Source organism: Ilyonectria robusta, assembly GCF_021365365.1.
Source record: "Ilyonectria robusta strain PMI_751 chromosome Unknown BGZ61scaffold_41, whole genome shotgun sequence".
NCBI classification, from domain to species: Eukaryota; Fungi; Ascomycota; class Sordariomycetes; order Hypocreales; family Nectriaceae; genus Ilyonectria; species Ilyonectria robusta.
Window position 1 is genome coordinate 311754 of NW_025764475.1, and position 19084 is coordinate 330837.

Sequence of the window (19084 nt, forward strand, 5' to 3'; positions counted from 1 at the left end):
TCGGCAGGCCTACTAAGGCCGCATACAGGCAGTTGCGGCACATGACTCAACAAGGAGTACAGCTTTGCCGTGCCTTCCGACGAGGTATTGTGACTTGATACCGGAACAGTAAGGCCGATCGCGGGATGGAGGTGAGGGAGAGGTATAAAGGGGCGTGTCCCTCGGAGGGTGGTCTGACTACTTTACTCTACCCTTCTCACTTTATTCTGCACTTCTCATCACTTCTCACTTCACTCTATACTTCTCGCTTAGCTTTTGAGTTTTTTAATTTACTTTATCCCTCTCTGCACTTCGTCCCTTCGCCACTATGACGACACCTCCGAACTCGACCTCTATCAAAAGAGCGTGGGTAGAATCAAATTGCCCATCTGAGGCGCAATGCTATTATTGCGCTCAGCCCCTATCTGATCAAACAAGATGGGAGTTAGCAAGAACGGATAAAGTATGTATTTATAATGTTCTGGTATGGATTTACTAATAATATATAGGCGCTTTGTAATAACTGCCTGGCTCCATCCTTTGCAACACTCCCTGCTGAGATTATCCGAAAGATTACGAATTACTGCAGTATCGAAGACAGATGTGTTCTTGTTCGTATATGCAAGCGTCTTTATCAACTTGAGAATTCTTTCATTCTCAAAGACGATATCAACTCTCTCGAACCGAAAGCAGTCTTCTCAATTTGCTCCAACTACCGCAACAACAGGGCGGCTTTAACGGCCATGAAGAATGCAATAGCAGCAGGAGCAGATCTATCCAAGAGCCAACTCAGACTCTCTTGGATTCCACTGATGCAAGAGTTCCATATCATGAGGATGCTTCCAATCCATATCGCTGCCGCTTACGGCCAGGATCTCATTATCGAAGAGCTTCTTGCACACGGTGTATCCGTCAATGCGCATGGCGTATCCGTTAATACACCCTCATTCTCATCATTCAACATAACACCACTTGAACTGGCCATTAGGGGACATCAACTCCAGACAGTTCAATTACTTATTGAATTGGGGGCGTCACTCGAGTTTGGGTCCGGAAGAACCGCTCTCCATGAGGCTGCTACAGCAGGCTCAGAAAAACTTGTGTCTCTCTTTTTAAAGAAGGGACTTGATATCAAAGCATGGGATGGATCGGATCCCTGCCCAATTTCATACGCTTTACTATCACCCAATGATAGTTGGAGAACGATGATTCCCTATCTTTTACAACATGGTGCGAAGATATACCAGAGGCATATATCTTTTGCTTTCATTAACACAAGCCCTGAGGCGGCTACCTTTCTTCATCAATTAGGTTTCGAAAGCGCTTTGCCTCTGCCATATTCTGTACCTGCCTCACAAGACATCCAGATGTCTAGTAGAGTCCTTGCGACACTATCTAGTCATTGCACATTTGGAACTGTCTGTAAGTCGCTTATTCTTCAGGGCAAGATTGAGCTCATCCCCAAGCATCTCTTTACTCGGGATATTATACCTTGGGGATTACTCGATCGACGTGTGGAGGATATAACTTCTGGATCAATTCAATCAGCCTTTGAAGACCTGCCTCAAATTCTTCAACTTTTTGAAATTGCCAGACCTCTGGACGAACAATGGGTAAGCAATTATATTCCCCGTTCATTTACGAAACTGGTCGACGCATTGTCAGACGGATTCACATTAGATATGATTGGTGTTAGTCAGTTGTTATATAAGCGGCCTTTTGAATTTGAAAACTTGAGGGAAATTAATCTACACAATTAAGTGTGAAGAGAGCAGACAGGGCATTATAGCCATCTAGCCGCTAGATATTAGTAAGGACGGTATAACTTATATTGATCTCAGCCCTTCTATCTTGTTTGTGACCACAGGCTGCCTTTTATGTCCCTTGTCGGTAATTCTGTTGCCAAATCTACTGAATGCATACAGCTTAGTCGCAGTTACCTTGCAGCTATTAAGCCTTAATAGATAGTTCCAGACAAACCGCCTTCCTCTTCACCAGACACAAATCATTGCACTGCAAAGGCTATTGGTCGATTATAAACTTGTTAAATTTTAGATACCTTCAAGTATTTGTCAGAAGTTGATACTCCGCAAACTTATGGGAGCAATTAGTCAAATTCTGGTTCTCTGTATGTACTTTAGTGTTCTGCTAGGATGATGGCCTGTACTTGAAATTACGAGAGATGAATGTAATAGAGGAAGGCAGTTTTGCACTTGGTTGTACTAGACTGCAATACCGTCTATATAATTTATTCAATTTGTTAACCTATCTATTAACTACCTTTAACACACTCACCTTTCTTATTTCTTATTTACTATTTTCTACCCCTTGAGCCATGGCCAAACAATATATTAACTCTTTCTGTCTAATGGAGATCCCAATCGAGCTGATGGTGGAGATTCTATGCCAACTTCCAGACTTCACTTCGCTGTTTTCAGCAATCCAATGCTGCCGGCGTTTCCGAGATGTATATCAACAAGATAGTCAACGGATTTTATTAGCGATACTGCATGTCTTTTATAACACTACTGTATCAGCATGTAATGGAATTACAAAGGTCCTTGGTGTTCAACTTGAACTCTCCAAATTAGAATCATTGCGCTATAAGCGCTTACTCGACCAGGTAGTCATAGCGACAAAGCGGAGTATTGTGGCAATAGAGGATCTTGAAGCAATCTCTATTGTTGCCTGGCAGCTATCCGAGGGCGACAACTTAGCATCTAACAGAACTCGGGGACACACTCTCCAGCTAGGCAACCAAGATGATAGTGCAGAACACCTACTCAAGATGGTTAGCGAAGCCGATTGCGTGTCTTTCAAGGAACCCTGGTCTCCAAGCCTCCGTTCACAGTACTATTTCAGAATGGAAGCAACCCGCCAGGTATTTGAAATACATTCGGAATCTGAGAGAGTGGCTTTACTCTCACATCTGTCTGGCAGCGGTTACAGATCTCCACTAGGTCTTCCTAGCGGCACTGCTTTCAAGAGTAGGGGACTGGTGGAGGTGCATGGAGTTGTCCATGAATCTGCGATTGCGGCCATTGAGAAACTTCTTGAGGAGGTATAGCGGGACTGGGACCGGGCCTTAGCATCCAGTTTTCCAGGCTGGGGATCAACAATCCTACAGTTAATAGAGTAAGTTCCTTGAAACATATAGAGGCAGGTTTTCTTCAACTATGCCAGCAGGATAGTTGGTCTGATGAGCCCATCCTGTTGCAGCATAAGGATAACCCTATGGAAGTAGCTGCCCAAACTTTAATGTGGGGTCGGTATATGTCCCTCTATTTCCTTCCTCTTCCTCTCTTATCTTCCTCCTTCTCCTCTGTCTTTACTTTGACTCTCTGTTTAACTCCCCACATTACCTCTAAGATCATTATAAATAAGATTAGACATTAGTGGGGGAGCATAATAAGAGAGCAGAGATTTGGTCGGGTGATTATGCAGTTGACAAATGGTATTATACTGCAGAGTTAAGAGAATGTTGTATACCGTTCATAAGACTAGTGGGAACTAGGTCGATATAGTAGCTACCAACTAATACCTATATACATAATTAAATTTTGCTTTATCTATTGAATATCTTACCAAATTTCTCAGTACCAGAATTTGTTCTTGTAGGGTACAAAAGACTAATGTCTCAGGGTAGCAGCCATTTAATAGGATACTGGCCTTAGTCCCAGGCCTGAAAGCCTTCAAAAGGAAAATAGCCCCTGCTCCATGCAACAGTATAATAGGCATTTCTGCAACCCTGAGGCTTGAATTTGCTGCCACCTCTTGGAAAACCCTTCAACTGGTTCGCGCAATGATCAGGAGCTTGTTTATCATCGTCAATCCAAGATTCCCAAAAAGATGCTTGGCCCTCAGTGATATTCCATGACTTTATTTCGGAGAGTTGGCCTTTACATTTTTCGACCTCGTCCTTGTTATAATACCGGCAAGTAACTCCGTCAGGAAAGTTCTTATCTGCCGCTACATGCATGCAGTCAGACATTTCTCCCTCGCCTTTGAAAACATACTAATATCAAATTAGGCTACAAATCAACATGCCTGCAACATTTTGCTCCTTACATAGCTAAATTCCTCAGCATCTTCGCAGTTGTCATCAGAATAAAGGTTAATAGACCAGCCCATAGTAGACGCACAGAGCGTTAGAAGGATGGTGGGGATTAAAATACGCATTGTTATGTTGCGGTTGGCTAAGCAAGTGAATGCTTAAAGGATACACTGTTGTGTGCTCTCTGACAACATCAGAGGGAGTAGCAAGTCTTTATACATTCCAGCCCTGGTACATACTGTAATAACTGTCGTAACTTACAATTGAAAGTACAGTCCACTTATTTTTGCAGTCCACTTGTGTTTGTAGTCCACTTGTGTTTGTAGTCCACTTGTGTTTGTAGTCCACTTGTGTTTGTAGTCCACTTGTGTTTGTAGTCCACTTGTGTTTGTAGTCCACTTGTGTTTGTAAGACCTCAATTTTGCAGGGTGCATCGTGGAATCGAATACGCACGAGCTACAGACATAATTTATTTGGTGTTTGGCTGCAAGCTATCTGTGTCTCCATGAGGCCACGTCCACTGGGGACATCTGGAGCCTCAAATTGCCAGCCCGAGACCGACTGCACAAGCTTCAGGTATTTAGCACTGTTGCATTCTTGGAGATGGGGATCTATCAGTGAAAACTCTGCTATCTAGGTCCATCTTTTATAGAGGTATTTAATAGCTACTGCCGTAGGTCTATAACTCCGTGTTAACAGCCCCATAAGAAACGGAACTGCCGCTAGCCTAATGTCACGACCCATGCCAGGACCCAGGCAGGACCGGGCGGTCAGGGCTGGCAGAACCGGGACGTACAGGACCAATTAGGGAGGATCACTCCGGATCACTGTGGGACTACGGTGATCCGGGCACGATCCACTACGGGATCACAACGGATCACCCTCCAGGCCTCGCGAGCCTGGGTGATCCACTTGGTATATAGGCCACTGAGAAGTGCACATCTAGTATGAGCGGCTACTCAGCTATTAATACAACTTGGTTACCTCAATTACCTTGACTCGCTACGCATCATCGTGCTTGACTATTACTAGACGTAATATTTACCCAGTAGATCCAGTACTAGACCTATTGGTATCTTTCTGCAACCGCTATATAAATTTCGTCATATTGGAAACTTAAACAGTGTAATTCTTAGTAGTACAGTAATGTTCATTATTGCCTTCCTCTTTCACTCACACTCTCAAAGAGTGTGGCTGGACCCACATAGTATAAATAATAAGTTTAAAACACAGTGAACCTTTCAAGCCACTTGTGTGACCTACGGAATAATATTTTACCGATACCCGAAACAAAGCCTGAAGATGAAGGCAACAATGAATGAGTCACACACTTTCGGCTTGTGGCCTTAATGCAACCTGAAATGAAGGCGACAAATATCAATGAGGGCGAAGGCATCATTGCTTCTTCGCTGTCCTACAGCACGGATGGATTTCTGTGAGGCAATACCTGGCTCCTACCGCTGGAATGGGACATCCAAGCTATGATGAGAGCTGCGGTGTCTAAAGTCAGCCACAGAGGCGCGCTAAATATCGTTACTGAACAATGCAGATGTCCGAACCTGCAACGAGGGTGCACATCATGAATTCAAAGCTAAGTAGGATACATCTCTATACTATTCGAATTATTATTGACCTCTCCACAGTTCACTTCCCAAAGAACCTTCCGTCTTGTTCCTCAAAGCATGAATCGAAATGGCGTACGATTAGTCTAAAATGCCTGGTCTAAGAAAAAAGTGCCTCCAAGCCATAAAAGTCCGATGGAACCTGGGAGCCCTTTGCTATCAGCAATTCTTCAACGGCTGTGTGACAGCGAAAAGCCGCAAATTGTAGGGCAATAAGCCCACGAGAGTCTTCCGTAGCGACATCAGCCTTGCCTGTGTCGAGGAGCATATTGACCACCGTATAGTGACCGTTCTCTGCGGCCCATAATAGTGGTGTCCGGCCATCGTTATCTCTCGAGTCGGTTTCGACCCGGCCTGTGTCGAGAAGCAACTTGACGGCTGCTTTGTGCCCGTGTTGGGCGGCCCGCGAGAGAAGTGTGTGGCCGTTGTCATCGGTCGAAATAACATCGATTCCCTTTTCCAGGAACAGTTCTGCAATCTGTTGATGGCCCTCTTCCGAAGCAGCGAAGAAAGCGTTGCCGTACCAGCCGCCCTGTGCGTTGATATCCGCCCCCTTCTCCAAGAGCAGCTTCACAATCTCTTCATGGCCTCGATGTGAGGCGGCCAGCAGAGCATTGCCGTACCAGCCGCCCTGTGCATTGATGTCCGCCCCCTTCTCCAAGAGCAGCTTCACAATCTCTTCATGGCCTCCATCTGAGGCGGCCTGCAGAGTGTTGCCGTACCAGCCGCCCTGTGCGTTGATGTCCGCCCCCTTCTCCAAGAGCAGCTTCACAATCTCTTCATGGCCTCCATCTGAGGCGGCCAGCAGAGCGTTGCCGTACCAGCCGCCCTGTGCGTTGATGTCCGCCCCCTTCTCCAAGAGCAGCTTCACAATCTCTTTATGGCCTCCATGTGAGGCGGCCTGCAGAGCGTTGCCATACTCGCCGCCCTGTGTGTTGATGTCCGCCCCCTTCTCCAAGAGCAGCTTCACAATCTCTTCATGGCCTCCATATGAGGCGGCCTGCAGAGCGTTGCCATACTCGCCGCCCTGTGCGTTGATGTCCGCCGCCTTCTCGAAGAGCAGCTTCACAATCTCTTTATGGCCTCGATGTGAGGCGGCCTGCAGAGCGTTGCCATAGTGGCCGCCCTGTGCGTTGATGTCCGCCGCCTTCTCCAAGAGCAGCTTCACAATCTCTTTATGGCCTCGATGTGAGGCGGCCTGCAGAGCGTTGCCATAGTGGCCGCCCTGTGCGTTGATGTCCGCCGCCTTCTCCAAGAGCAGCTTCACAATCTCTTTATGGCCTCGATGTGAGGCGGCCTGCAGAGCGTTGCCATAGTGGCCGCCCTGTGCGTTGATGTCCGCCCTCTTCTTTAAGAGCAACTTCACAATCTCTCTATGGCCTCCATCTGAGGCGGCCTGTAGAGCGTTGCCGTACCAGCCGCCCTGTGCGTTGATATCCGCCCCCTTCTCTAAGAGCAGCTTCACAATCTCTTCATGGCCTCGATGTGAAGCGGCCTGCAGAGCGTTGCCATAGTGGCCGCCCTGTGCGTTGATGTCCGCCCCCTTCTCCAAGAGCAGCTTCACAATCTCTTCATGGCCTCGATGTAAGGCGGCCTGCAGAGTGTTGCCATAGTGGCCGCCCTGTGCGTTGATGTCCGCCCCCTTCTCCAAGAGCAGCTTCACAATCTCTTCATGGCCTCCATGTGAGGCGGCCTGCAGAGCGTTGCCATAGCGGCCGCCCTGTGCATTGATGTCCGCCCCCTTCTCCAAGAGCAGCTTCACAATCTCTTCATGGCCTCGATATGAGGCGGCCAGCAGAGCGTTGCCATAGTGGCCGCCCTGTGCGTTGATGTCCGCCGTCTTCTCCAAGAGCAGCTTCAGAATCTCTTCATGGCCTCCATGTGAGGCGGCCAGCAGAGCATTGCCGTACCAGCCGCCCTGTGCGTTGATGTCCGCCCCCTTCTCCAAGAGCAGCTTCACAATCTCTTTATGGCCTCGATGTGAGGCGGCCTGCAGAGCGTTGCCATACTCGCCGCCCTGTGCGTTGATGTCCGCCCCCTTCTCCAAGAGCAGCTTCACAATCTCTTCATGGCCTCCATGTGAGGCGGCCTGCAGAGCGTTGCCATAGCGGCCGCCCTGTGCATTGATGTCCGCCCCCTTCTCCAAGAGCAGCTTCACAATCTCTTCATGGCCTCCATGTGAGGCGGCCTGCAGAGCGTTGCCGTACTCGCCGCCCTGTACGTTGACGTCCGCCCCCTTGCTAATAAATTCCTGTGCCACCACAGCGAGCCCACAAAGGCATGCATAATAGAGCCTAGACCCTCGTGGAGGTCCGGGGTTGATAACCCCGCTCCGATCAGCCTGATACAACCGACCCCAACGTTTGAAAGTTATCTCGTTTTCCAGGAACCTGAATGTTGCTCGAACCACATCTTCCGAGCTCTCAGCCGAGGCGGCATGGCTTGTCCAAACTTCCGCGGCGAATCGTGCCATGAGGAAATCTCGCTTGATTTTCTCGTGACTGCCCTTGATGTCAGTGAGATATGTTAAGCACGTCCTGGTGATGGAAATGCTGGCACTCGGAATCTTGAACTGATCTTTCTTGAGAAGGTACTCTTTGACCGAAAAATGGGCAAGGTGCAGCTCTTTGCTGGTAGCGTAGACAACTGTCGCTAAGCTGGGACAGTAATCCAGAACGTCGGTGTCGCAAAACAGTCGGCGCTTAATGTCAAACCCTGGTGAATCGTTTTCGATCTGCGTCGCTATCACTTCTATAGCCTCGGCCAGCTGGAGAGGTCGTTCGGAGTGCAATAGGAATTGCAGGAGGCGTATCGCATCGTTTTTGAGCTCCTTCGGTATGCTTTCAATCATACGCCGGTACGTCTCATCAAGGTCCCGCGGCAAAGCTGCCAGAGCCGTCTCAACAGCCGCCTCATGGCGACACCGGGCGAGGCTGTCCAACTGACAGAACGCCCACCTGAACCTAAGCAGAGCATCAGCAAACCATGAGGATATCGATCGAAAGCAGCAACGGCTTACATCCCATCGGCCCCGTCTCCAACCTTGTTTCGGATCTGCTCGAGGAGATTCTGCGACAAGTGTTTGTCCTGAAAATCATGTCGTTTTGAAAGCTGTGCTGTGACGTACGATCGGATATCTGCGTTGACAGCCTGCTTGTTGAGTAATAAGCAGTTTTCCTCGCCTATCAAGGGGGAAATGCCGCGCAGGAATTCGGATTCAGGCCGACCGGTGTAAAGAAGCTGGACATGGCCTAGCTCTGGCCTGGATGCAACGTCCTTCATCCACAGCAGAAGTTCACCTCTTGTCGTCGATTCATCCAAGGCATCCAGAACAACAGACACTCTTTTCTGGATTGCAAGCATCTTACATACAACGTCCGATAGCACTTTTGTAGCAGGCTGGTCGCGGCCGTCGTGGTGACCTTGGAATAAAGCGTTAAGAGAAGCTGTAGAAACAGCCCCACTTTGGTACAGCTGGAAAGCAAGCGACCGCAGCATGCCATCCACAGTCTGCTTTGTCGTGTCGCTAAAGTCAAAGAAGAAGCTGAGGATAAGCCGGTCGTTTCCCACGGCGAGATGGTCCAGCACCGTCGCGCTGAGAACCGTCTTCCCGCATCCTGCGAGCCCATACAGCCATAAATGTCGACAGAACTCTGACTCCCACGCCCGGAAGATAGGATGTTCCAAAAGCCACGTGCCTGTCCCCTCGTGGCGAAGCTTCCTCGCGTGGTTGGCGTTTGTAGACGGGTCGGGGGGGCAAAGCCAGCGCTTGATCTTCTCGGTACGAAAGTCAGACTTGATAGAATCAGCTGCAGCTTTCGTTTCGACTGTGGCCTGCTGCATGCTGTCGATTTTACGTTCAACTATACAGTCAGGACGTATTTAAAGTTAGCTTGATGCAATCTGGTATATTTGCACAGTTGCTGGATGATATAGACAACTAACACGACTGAAGCACTTCCAGTGCCCTCTTGGTCTCCTGAACTTCTGAGGCTGGCACGTATGCAAGGAACTCCTTGGCATACGCAGCGGCCGTGGCTGACGCATAGCGTTGCCATCGATCGTTCTTGTGGGAATCAGCATAGTCGGAGATGCCACGGATCACAAGACAGGGGAAGTGGTTCATCAGGCCGGCCGCTTCCATCTCAAGGCAGATACAATCCTCGCCGACGTCGGCAATGATCCGATCCCGCGCAGCGGCGTCCTTAACAAGCGTGTTGCCAGATGCAATAACGCCGTAATAGATCTCGGGATCAGCTGTGTCTCGCGGCTCGCGCTGGACTTCGTCGGCTGCGTCACAGCCGCGACAGTCCGGCCCAGGGACATGGTTGCATGTAGCCTTGAATAGGTGGTCATTTTCGAAGCCCTGGTGGACATACCCGGTATTCTTCTTAGACCTCTTGCCCATCTTCGGGTTCTTCTCCAGCATCTCTCGTATAATGCCGGGAACCCTGGAGTCTCTCCGTTCGTGCTCGGCTTGAATACTCGCGAGGGCATTAAGAAGGACGGTCGGAGGCGCTCCCAGGAAGCCTTTGCGCTCACGCTTGTCACTGGATTTCGCCTTAACCAGGTCGTACTGACAGACGCCGCCCGTGGTTCCATCAGGCTGGCTCACGACAACGTCGCCGAGGCGGATATCGTGGTTCTCGTCCGGTCGAGCGATGCCGCCGCCGATGCCGACCAAAAGACCAACGCGAATGGATGGTAGAGATGCAAGCAGGCTGGACGCGGTGGTGGCAGCCGAGGTAGTCCCGTACATGCCGGCGGCAAGAGAGGCAATAACAATGTTATGTTCTCCTACCCGACCCCAGGTGTACTTGTTCGCATCGGTTTGGTGTCTGACGAAACCAGTCGGAGCAGCGTGTTCCTCGTCGAGCATGGCCTCTGCAGCGGCCCGCTCGATGGGTAGGGCAGCGATCCAGGCGACCGTATAGACGTCGGGGCTGTCAAGAGCTTTGCGGGATGCCATGGTGCGGAGGGAGCCTCACGAGGCAGTCGGGTCGGCGGCCGAAGCGATGGGAATGTGCGGTTCGACTAGGTGCCTGGCGACGAGGAACCTTGTGCTGGGTCTGACGAAGAGAGGGAGACGTGACGACAGTATATAGGTCTTGTCATCGGCGGTCGAAGAGTGCAGCCTCGTCAGGTCTCACGGAAGGGCGAAAGCAAGCTGGAAAGGGTAAAATGGCGTTAGGCCGCAACAACGCTCTCGCCGGTTACACAAGTTGGGGGCTGCGACGCTTCGGCGCTTGTATGCAGCACCCTCTGCTGGCTGAGCATGCTGTCACACATGATTGGGGGATGCACCTGCCGCCTCCCGGGACTGGTGTAGTCGTCCCGATTGTGATCGGTGGGCGACATGGCGCTTATGCCCAGGATTCGTGAGAAGGATTTCGTTCGCCGCGCAGCAAAGGCTAGCGAAAGCGAGCGAGCAACAGTCTGGAAGGTCGACGAGGGGATCCGATGTAGAACGTAGGGCAGATCGCCCGCAGGTGGAAGGAATTGATTGGTCAAGCCGATGCAAGTCACGCTTCAAGTCACGTTTTTACGCTCTGAGGCCTTTTCTTTCGGGCCGTCTTTTCGCCGCCTTGTGTCGTTGTGGGTCGCCTTGCCGCGCGTCGTCCTCTGAGAGCCTTTCTTTTCTCAAGGCACAGTTCCATCAACCATCATGGCTCCAAATCTACCAGCCACTTCGTGGCGATGAACTCCGCTCTCTCACGTGGACAGTCACGAGATACGGGCACAAACAGCGCCCCTGAAATCTAGTTGCCAATGCCATGTAGTTACGGAGTACAGACATACCTTGCAGTGTGGAGGGCACTGTCTTAGTCTATTATGTAAGCTGTGGCGCTGCTATGTACCTTGCAGTACCTTTGAGGACTTATTCTCAAAGCCACTTTCAGATTTTTGATTACTCCATGGGCGAAATTGCTCAGTAAAATCAGCCACTTCTGATCATCCAATAGAGTCATGTATTCATAGGTACCTGGAAGTACAGATGGTCAGTGCGTCTCGTCTAAAAGAAAGGAAAGAGAGACCTAGAGAGGAAGGCGATAGTGAACATGACTGTACTGAAGTACACACACACACAATTTATTACGCCCGGTGGCTTACAACCAATAGGGCACTAGTTGCTATTGTACATATCCGTTTCCCAAGCTTTGTCATAATCTCGTAAAAGCCCATGCAGCATCCAATTTCTGCTAATGCATCTTCGTTTTCAATCTTTCTGCGGGTCCCGTGGGGTTTGTATTATGAAGTACAGTGCGGGTTAGAACTGGCTACCTCATTCATTGAGTCTGGACGGCTGGGCACGGACCAGTATGTACCTCGTAGTACCTTGGAGCTACCTAGGATAGGCCAGATGTGGGCCAAAATAATGCCTATTTATTAGAAACTGTCAGCTCCCAATGGGTAGTTAAGAGTAGCTTTCAGTAAATAGAGAATGTAGAGGACTATATAATTGGTTCCCAGCCAAGGAACACTGTAATTTAGAGATGAAGAGTAGCCTATGTGCCTAGAGTTTCCATTAATTTGGCTTGTAAGAGATGAAGCAAGTTTTGTCTTTTAGGGAACTAAACTGGAAATTATTGATGCCTGAGGCATTCTTCTGAGGATCGCCCAGTGTCATGTCAGCCATATTTGGTCTACACCAACTCTGAACCTGTACGCCACTATTCAGTTTGTTTAACCGTTTTGTGGTTCACTTCTGGCTGCTGGTATTTTCTATTCAAACGTAATGAACGTTAAATATAACGGTATCCTGTTTAGGCAGGCGGTGAGAGTAGTCTCTATATTAGGCAGGCGGTGAGGACAGTGTCTATATTAGGCAGGCGGTGAGGACAGTATCTGTAATAGGCAGGCGGTGAGAACGGTATTTGTTTAGACAACCTCCGTTCTAGGTAATAGACTAAGCACTGCCCTTTCCGCAACTCCAAACTAGCACCTTTTCCAAGCCCAAGGAATCATCCTCTTTCAACACCTCATAATTCTGCTCCATATAGAATGCTGCTACATATAGACTTACCTGCGCAAGTATACTGGCTTAGACGATTTGATTTCCCTGAGTAGCAGTCTCTCGGGATGTTAGCTGAGCATAAAGGGTTCAGTTGTAGCTGTTCTAGATTCTTGCGCAGCATAGTGACGGGCAGGAGAAAGGCCAATAAGGTTAGACATTATAGAGAAAGTAGCCTGTCCATCTTGCGAGGGAACCTTAGGCGATGGTATATCGACCTCGATATCTGTGACGCGGATTACCGACATGGGATACGGCAGTGCCCAAAATTTGAGCTTTCCTAATATCTTCAAGTCTTCTCTGAATTTTGAGGCTTAATATTATGTCTCGATTTCTTTCCAAACTGATTGCGCTAGCATATGTTTCTAAGTAGTTGAAGATCTTATTTGGTTATCAGAAAACCCCTCCCCTTTTCCCTTGAGGACCTACAAAGTCCATAGCTATCCTGGCTTTGCCGAATATCATTTGCAACTGCGTTCACTGTGCTTCATTGCACCTCTGACTCACCTCTGACGGACATCTCCCGAAGTGGGATCTGGCTCGATGCCCCCTGTTACGGCTTGGTTCACCGAACAGCGAGAGAGGCTTAAAAGAGCAGCTAGTGTGCCCAGTAATTGCAACCAATGCGATTATTGACCAATCTTTTGCCCCCTGGTACAGCGGTCTAGCACAACCGTTACACCCCCGGTGAAGATGATCTAGGCCTTCTACTGTGCAATCGTGTTTCGATGAAGGTAGGCCGCGGATTTAGCCCCCTACAATGCGGGCTCGGTATTAACGGGGCAGGGAGGCCTCTGGTACATATATTTGGGCTATGTAGTTGTCAAGAGAGATGAAGGTGTCGGCCGGAGCAGGCACGTGGAGTTAGTGCGAATATTAAACTGACTGCCTTATTGGTAATAGTGTCTGCCTCGGCAGAGCTCGATTTAATTCCAATAGGGATAGGCCTGGGGAGAATCAGGCTGGTAGAAGGAAATTCCATGACAGCGATAGCAAGTAGGCTGTAACAGCTAATTGGTGTTGTCTTGTCCGGTTTATTTGTGAGCGTGGTCTGCCTGGCACAGGACCTTCCGCGGATGGGTTTATTGGACCCAGATCGCTCGATGTTAATACCTGAAATGCAAGGCAACAGCATACATCAGCGATCCTGCAAGACACGCTGCCGAATGGCTGTGTCCTGATTGGCGAGATGACACAATTAGTATATTCTTCCTTCGTCTCAATAGCGGATGGCGGTATGAAGTTTGTGCATTATAATCCACTTGTGCTCTGTAGTCCATTTCTGTTTGTTGGGACTTCCGTTCTTATAGAAACGTTAAATAAACGGTGTCTTATTTAGGTAAGCGGTGAGAGCAGAATCCATATGAGGCAGGCGGTAAGAGCAACAGGCGGTGAGAGCAACATTTAAACACTATCGCATCCTGCTACTGCATTAAGAGGCATGTCTACTGGTAGAATGGCTCTACAGGTGACTCATACCTCACCATAAGTTTATTCTTGCTCGGAGTGGCTTTAATCCTGTCCGCCGCCCTCACGCTGGCCCATCACCTAGCCCATCACCTGGCGGGCATTTCGCTATTAATAATATATTTACAGGTGTTATAAATAGTACTGTACTTCGTAGTTAAATTTTATTTAATTGTAAATGGTTTCGGTGATTTAAGGTCTTAAAATTCCAGTGCGGATTGATGATAATTTTTCTATTTAATGTCTTGTAAATGAATTCCTAAACTTAACATGACAAACTCCTTCCCCTTTGAATATTTGCTGGAGTTTTTCTAATAGGTAAAGGATATATTTTCTCCTGCGTTATAGTTAGCATAAATACGGGTGCTTTGTGTATCAGTCTTACAAGCTCTGCAACGGGAATTGGAAATAAAGAATCATCTGTAGAATTATATTCATAGTGTCGATGGCTTCGGCGTGCCAGGATGTATACGTCGGCCCCATACCGATTGCTCACTTTGTTGCATCTTTCCATAAGACGTTGAATTACCCTTGAAAAGTTATCATGCGTCCTGTCACGCTTTTTTAATGGTGAGTCCATCGGGAGATAAGAAGTAAGCTATGTTTCTAAAAGAGACTGGCTCCTACTTAAGATTCATTATTTCCACATGGGACTGTATGTATTTCATAAATAGTTCTTGTACTGGCTACTACTGACATCCTCTATGTATTAAAGGCCACTTATGTCCTACTCCACTGGACAGCCTATACACTTATCCACAAATGGCCTATGTACTGAAAACTTATCAGTTCATGCCTATGCGGGCATAGTTAAATTCTGAGCGCAGAGGACAAGCCTTGCCCGCATTAGCACAATTGAACCCATATCTCCAGAGCTCCTATACTGATGTATTAAGACCGTAATTGAGTTGGGGTGGTATTCGCGGCGGTTGGCGCCGCGCAGCTTAATTGGGTTGCCATTAACGTTGAAGATACCGTCGACCAGCGCCGTCTGCTTGAATCCAATACAGTGGGAGATGACGCTGCCGAAGTCAATGACGCGCTCGTAGCGTTAGGGCATCTGAGCCAGCCACTTTACTGTGACCTGCTGTAACCTGTGGAAAACCATCGAAAGGAGCGACATAAACAACGAGCTCGGCCTCGCAATGGGCCGCAGGTGCTTGAGAGTCTCGTCGATGGAGCACTGCAATTGGGCTTGAGAGCATGACACGGCTGGGCCAGATTGGTGGGCTCTGGTCGGTTCTGAAAGGACTTCATCGGATGCATTCAACATCACCAATACTGAGACAAGTAATACTTAGATAAGAGATAGTCAAGACTGTCAATTCATTCTTTAGGAGACACCGAGCCGTGCTTGGCCCGAGCATGGCTTTTTGCATGCATTTTGTTGTCCAGTGTGATCTTGCAAATATTACAATTGCTTTTCTCGTCATCCCGCAATTTAGACCAGTGTTTTCTCTTCAAGTGCTTGCTGAGGTCAGTGGAAGAGTGAAAATCCCGCGTGAGGTCATCGATACGAGGATCATCAAACGACAGATCCATTGCTATACCAATGCACAGATAGCACCTTGTCGGTCTTTCATCTTTCTCTGTGACAATTACTGACTTGATGATAGCAAGTATAAAAGAGTGCAGTTGTGAAGCCGGCATACTCCAAGTTGAAACCTCTGCTGAAGTACGTATTTGACGTTGCGTACAACCTTCCTCCACAGGACAGAACGCAATAATTGCATCAATGACATCGTTCCTCTGTTTTAATTGGCCCTTCAGTGTGGTAGCCATAGGAGATTCCAGTGCCTGTAGCAATCGTTTCTGCGCTGGTAGTTGAGGACGACAAGATGATTCTGGAAGGAGGTCGGTAGAGCTTGGAAACTTGCCCCCATTGAGTTGGTGTTCGATGTCAGCATTTGCTTGCTCATCGGTCCAACGGTGTCTAGTATCATGACAAAGTGACCTCCGCAGCCTTTGTTTCGCATTATTCAGTCTCCGTTGACCTTTCTTGCGCTCCTCTGACTTTAGGGGGAATTTTCTGAGATCTCGTTTCAGACTTTTAATTTCCGGGTTGGTGTTGATAGATGCGGCCTGCTCAGGTGTCAAGTCTGTAGGACGCCGTTTGCTCATGGAATGACCGAGGCTACAGGCCTGCTTGACAAGCGCATGTTGAGGTGTTGTTTGTCCACGGATAATACCCCAAATATCGGCTGAGACATTGCGGGTGAGATAATTCCTTTGGAACGGAGTTGAGTCGGCATGATCTAGCGTAAGGTTCCGAAGCGCCGAGCTAATATCACCTGCATTAAGAATATTAGTATAGCTTTTTATAAAGTGAAAGAGGGTTTATACCGCTCTGATCAAGACTGTTTGCTGCGTTATAACGTAGGTTATATGATATCGTGGGATATTCAATACCCAAGAGCACCCCTATCCTTCGAATCCAATTCGCCATCATCTGATAGGATATAGGTTGATCTGGTGAAATCGAGTATCCTGTCAACGTTTCAACTGGTCGTCTAAATATACAAACGTCCTTCAGGTCATCCCTCAGAGGTAGCGGTAACTCGAACTCTCCTGGGTGGATATCGAGTTTATCAAGTTGTTGCGATGAGGTGAGGCTAGGTGACTGGAATGCTTGATGGCGGAAGAGGATTCCCAAGAGAAATGCATGAGGACTTAACATCAGAGAAGGGTCAAATATGATTTCAGGGATCGTGAATGTCTTCCTGGTAATGTGTTAGAATCTCTAGCAATGTATCCAACAAAACGACCGCAAACTCACGTTTCCTTCTCTCCAAGGTATGTTTTTGTAAATTCCAGAGAAAATTGGATTAGTGTATTATGCGGTCCGCCTTCCGGATCCCTTGCTCGCACAAGCCGAATATCTCCATATCGAAGTCGTAAGATAGAAGTCGGACGTGAACCAGCAGGAGCCATAAGGAGGAGGAATAGTACGAGATAGATCCTTATCTCTCCAAGCTTGAATGATTTCTTTGTTGTGCTCAAAACGGTCTTAATCTGTTCTTTGAGGTTGTCGATCGTCATACAACGGTTCATTCGCCTCTGGCTGCTTAAGTTGTGGTCCTTGCCTAAGGCTCTTAAGACCTTTGGATGTTAGATAGTTCTTCTTAGTAGTAGTGGGTATAATGGCTACCTTGTGCATACCCCGAGTCAACTTTGGACATATTTTCTCGCCTACGGCTCTCTCGAAGGCGAGTCGAAAAACTTTCCAATATGTGCCCAGTGAACTTAGTTTCCTTATTCCTCGTTTCTTCCTGCCGTTTGGGCTAGTCTTCTGCCCGAGTAGCCAATCGAAAAATGTGCGAAGGAGACGAAGGGATATAGACTTGTAGTGTTCTTGGTAGTCGGTAACCTCGAGTACACTGCTGCAAAACCTGTAGAAAGAGTTTAGTAAAGCGGTAACTAAAGCGAAGTAGTCTTGTATTCTTACTCGGACCAATATGCCTCAATACCATCGAGAAGTACGTTTGTGCCTTGACTGTAATCCTGGCATTCTAAGTCCTTCTCATTTAAATTCTGCAATAATTGCCGGTAATACTCTACTGGATGAGTATTTCCATCAAAGAGCCGGAGTTGATCTTCAACATCATATTCATTATCAGAATCTTCAAAATCTGTTATATCAGTGTCCGGGTCGTCTTGGGACTTATCGACATCAAATATGTCCTCATAGTCAAAGGTTGAGGCATCAGAATCATCTGAATCAGGTAAACAAGACTTTTGTTGTGCCATGGTTGGATTCAGTGAGGGGGCAGAGAAAGAGTAAAGAGTGTCTTGGATGAACGGGTAGCTGTAAAATATTAATCGACCAGAAAGGGATGTCTATATATACTTGACGATTTTAGGATGTAATGAGAGTCCACTTTTTAAGTGGCAATACATTAGATCATACAGAGCCATTTTTGGATTAGTTGGTGGGCCGCAGAGAAGCTGGCTGGGTAGGGCCCTGTTAGCTTTAATTTCTTTATGGAAAGTACTAGCTTTATTAATGGGGTAGCCAAAGTGCACATCTTACATAATAGCCAGATAAGGATTCAGGAGCCAGCTGTAGTAGAGGAGCCAAAGATACTGAAGGGAGGGGTGTTTGGGAGGGAAGAAATAGAGGTAGTAAGCAGTAGAATCAGGTATGGGTGAGTCCGGTTGCTATAGCTCATATCCCACAGCATGTTGTATGCAAATAGATGCACTGAATAATACCTTATTCCCATGCCGCTCAGGTTGGCGGTATACTCCATGCGAACTGTATTGTGGGTGGGCGGTGTGTGTGTGCGCCTCTAGTGCAGTTAGTTATCTGGGGCAGAGGCAGCCAGTGGTTTAGATGTGGTGAGTCAGACAGGTGAATATAGCCTAAGGATGCAGCTTAGATAAGGAGGCTCCAGTAAGGTGCGGTGCAGTGCAGTGCAGTGCAGTACTGAGCTGAGCTGTGCTGTGCTGTACTGAGCTGAATGTTATGCCAGGTGCAGGTGTAAAGTGCTGTGGGTATTGTAGTGGGGGAAGTGTGCTATACGAGCGTTAAGTGCGTTATATGTTATGCTAAGTTTGTAATTAAAGCGGCACGAGAATTTTACGTAATATACTACCAAATCTAGGAGCAAAATCTACCAAAAGTAGAAGTAAAAAAGCCGTTACATTGTTTAAGATAGTAATAGTAGCAGTAGTAGTTATAGCTATATATAGTAATATTATATAAATAGAAACCTAGAAACTTATAATTAAAATAGCAGCTTAAGTAATAATAATAATAATAATAATAATAATAAAGATAATAAGTAGAAGAAGAAGGAAGAAGATAATAATAAGAATAAAAGTAGAAATAGAGCTAGTAATATAAATAAAAATAAAAATAAAAATACTATTTAATATATTTACTAATAGCTTTCTAATAGTATTAAAGCCCTATTTAACTAGACTGTATTTTTATTTATAGTAGCTTCT

At 47.5% G+C, this 19084-nt stretch overlaps 4 protein-coding genes across 4 annotated transcripts; 1 reads left to right on the forward strand and 3 right to left on the reverse strand.

Moving 5' to 3' along the window:
- Positions 1 to 307: 307 nt before the first annotated feature.
- Positions 308 to 3046, forward strand: BGZ61DRAFT_485949 (uncharacterized protein; the record flags this gene model as incomplete). Its single annotated transcript, XM_046249787.1, has 5 exons — positions 308 to 442; positions 489 to 1401; positions 1528 to 1592; positions 2035 to 2107; positions 2517 to 3046. The coding sequence occupies 5 exons, from the start codon at positions 308 to 310 to the stop codon at positions 3044 to 3046; spliced, it is 1716 nt and encodes a 571-aa protein (XP_046095723.1).
- Positions 3047 to 5893: 2847 nt separating this feature from the next.
- Positions 5894 to 6145, reverse strand: BGZ61DRAFT_309670 (ankyrin repeat-containing domain protein; the record flags this gene model as incomplete). The annotated part of the gene is made up of 1 exon (XM_046238793.1): positions 5894 to 6145. A coding segment is annotated over one exon (252 nt), but the record flags the coding sequence as incomplete, so codon positions are not given.
- Positions 6146 to 6268: 123 nt separating this feature from the next.
- BGZ61DRAFT_286106 (Pfs, NACHT and ankyrin domain protein) lies at positions 6269 to 10624 on the reverse strand (the record flags this gene model as incomplete). The annotated part of the gene is made up of 4 exons (XM_046238514.1): positions 6269 to 6505; positions 7814 to 8618; positions 8675 to 9518; positions 9601 to 10624. Coding segments are annotated over 4 exons (2910 nt in total), but the record flags the coding sequence as incomplete, so codon positions are not given.
- Positions 10625 to 15460: 4836 nt separating this feature from the next.
- On the reverse strand, positions 15461 to 17919 carry BGZ61DRAFT_567097 (C2H2 finger domain protein; the record flags this gene model as incomplete). The annotated part of the gene is made up of 5 exons (XM_046255952.1): positions 17580 to 17919; positions 17283 to 17523; positions 16911 to 17233; positions 16478 to 16854; positions 15461 to 16425 (listed from the first exon to the last, which is right to left on the reverse strand). Exons 1-5 carry the CDS (start codon positions 17879 to 17881, stop codon positions 15461 to 15463), a joined length of 2208 nt encoding a protein of 735 aa, XP_046095726.1. The 5' UTR covers positions 17882 to 17919.
- Between the last annotated feature and the right edge of the window lie 1165 nt (positions 17920 to 19084).